The 1,257-nt window shown below is 49.0% G+C and overlaps 1 protein-coding gene across 1 annotated transcript in view; it reads right to left on the bottom strand.

The window, feature by feature from the left end:
• The window catches only part of LOC109463847 (neurogenic locus notch homolog protein 3-like), a 9,940-nt gene extending 9,126 nt beyond the window's left edge, over positions 1-814 (bottom strand). The window contains exon 1 of the mRNA XM_019760724.1: positions 598-814. Within this exon, the coding sequence (XP_019616283.1) occupies positions 598-711 (114 nt within the window). The 5' untranslated portion in view covers positions 712-814. The remainder of the gene's footprint in view (positions 1-597) is intronic.
• Positions 815-1,257: the final 443 nt, after the last annotated feature.

Here is a 1,257-nt window from a genome sequence, read left to right on the forward strand (position 1 = left end):
TAAAGAAGGGGAGAGGAGGGCATAAGACGAGAAAGATGGCAAACAAAGTCTCGGTCGGCTGATTTTCCAATTTTCAGCTGTGCTGGTGGGGTTCCTATAGTCTCTACCAGACTAACTACGCTGGCTATATATAGGAGAATGTTTGCCAGGGGAGTTTGGCCGCCTTGTAGGTATAGGTTTGACTGGCCACGCAGGGAAAGAAACTACCTCCCCGCGGCCGGACTCCCCTGGCCAATTTTACTCTCCTTTTTTACCGAATTCTACTATCCGTATTCCCGTAGAAAGGCCTGGTGAAGGCTAGGGTTCCTATAGCGAATTAGCTATATTTCCATGCCGTTCCACATGTATCGAACACCCTGTTTATTCAAATAAACAGGACTGGTCCAAGACCTGAGCCCAAATAAAGCCTACCATCACACACATGCCGTAAACAAGCGGAAAACTGAGCTCTAGCTAGCTTGCGTCACCTGTCGAAATCGTCAACGGACCTTCTCAGATTTTACACGCAATCTATCACGTACGCTGTTAGCATATTCGCTGGGAAAAACTTAAGACATTTTAACACGTTTTAAGTCACATTTCGACAAAAATACTTACCAAATGTGATGAAAAATGCGGTGTTTTACCCCAACCTCCTGCTGGCGCGCGCCTCTTTCTAAAATGGCCGAGATCAGATAAAAGTCTTCTGGTGCTTTCTGTTGTTTTTCCCATACCGCATCCCTACATGGTTCTCTGAACAACAATGACATAACGTAAGGTCTGGTTTCTTGTCCATTTACTCCAAGGCAACCCTTTAGTCGCTCTGTTTCCCCGGCTGTTGTCGGTATACTCCCAGACGAAACCTGAAGCCACTTCTTGCAACTTTTGACCTCAAGCGCTACACTGGTCACTAAACGGGGACGTTCCGCATTTTCGTACCTGGGTGCCAAACTAGTATCGGGCCGTTAGCCGTTTTCCTTCGGCAGCCAAGAGCCCTTCGCCCGCCTATCTAAATTACCGCTCGGGGGAGTTGAGCCCGAGGGGAGTTTGTCCGGCCCTATAGAACTTGTTGTAAAGGGCCAGCCAAACCTCCCCCCCTCCGGGCTAGACTCCCCCGTAGCGGTAATTTTAGACAGGCGGGCGAAGTGCTCTTGGCTGCCGAAGGGAATTGCTAGCGGCCCGAAACGAGTTTGGCACCCAGGGTAGCATTTTCGCTATTCTTCTGTGATCGCCAGTCAAAGCAAACAGGTGAAGAAAGAAATGTGCAGGGCTATCATA

The sequence above is a fragment of the Branchiostoma belcheri genome, unplaced genomic scaffold (assembly GCF_001625305.1).
Source record: "Branchiostoma belcheri isolate BF01 breed outbred unplaced genomic scaffold, Haploidv18h27 scaffold13, whole genome shotgun sequence".
NCBI classification, from domain to species: domain Eukaryota; kingdom Metazoa; phylum Chordata; class Leptocardii; order Amphioxiformes; family Branchiostomatidae; genus Branchiostoma; species Branchiostoma belcheri.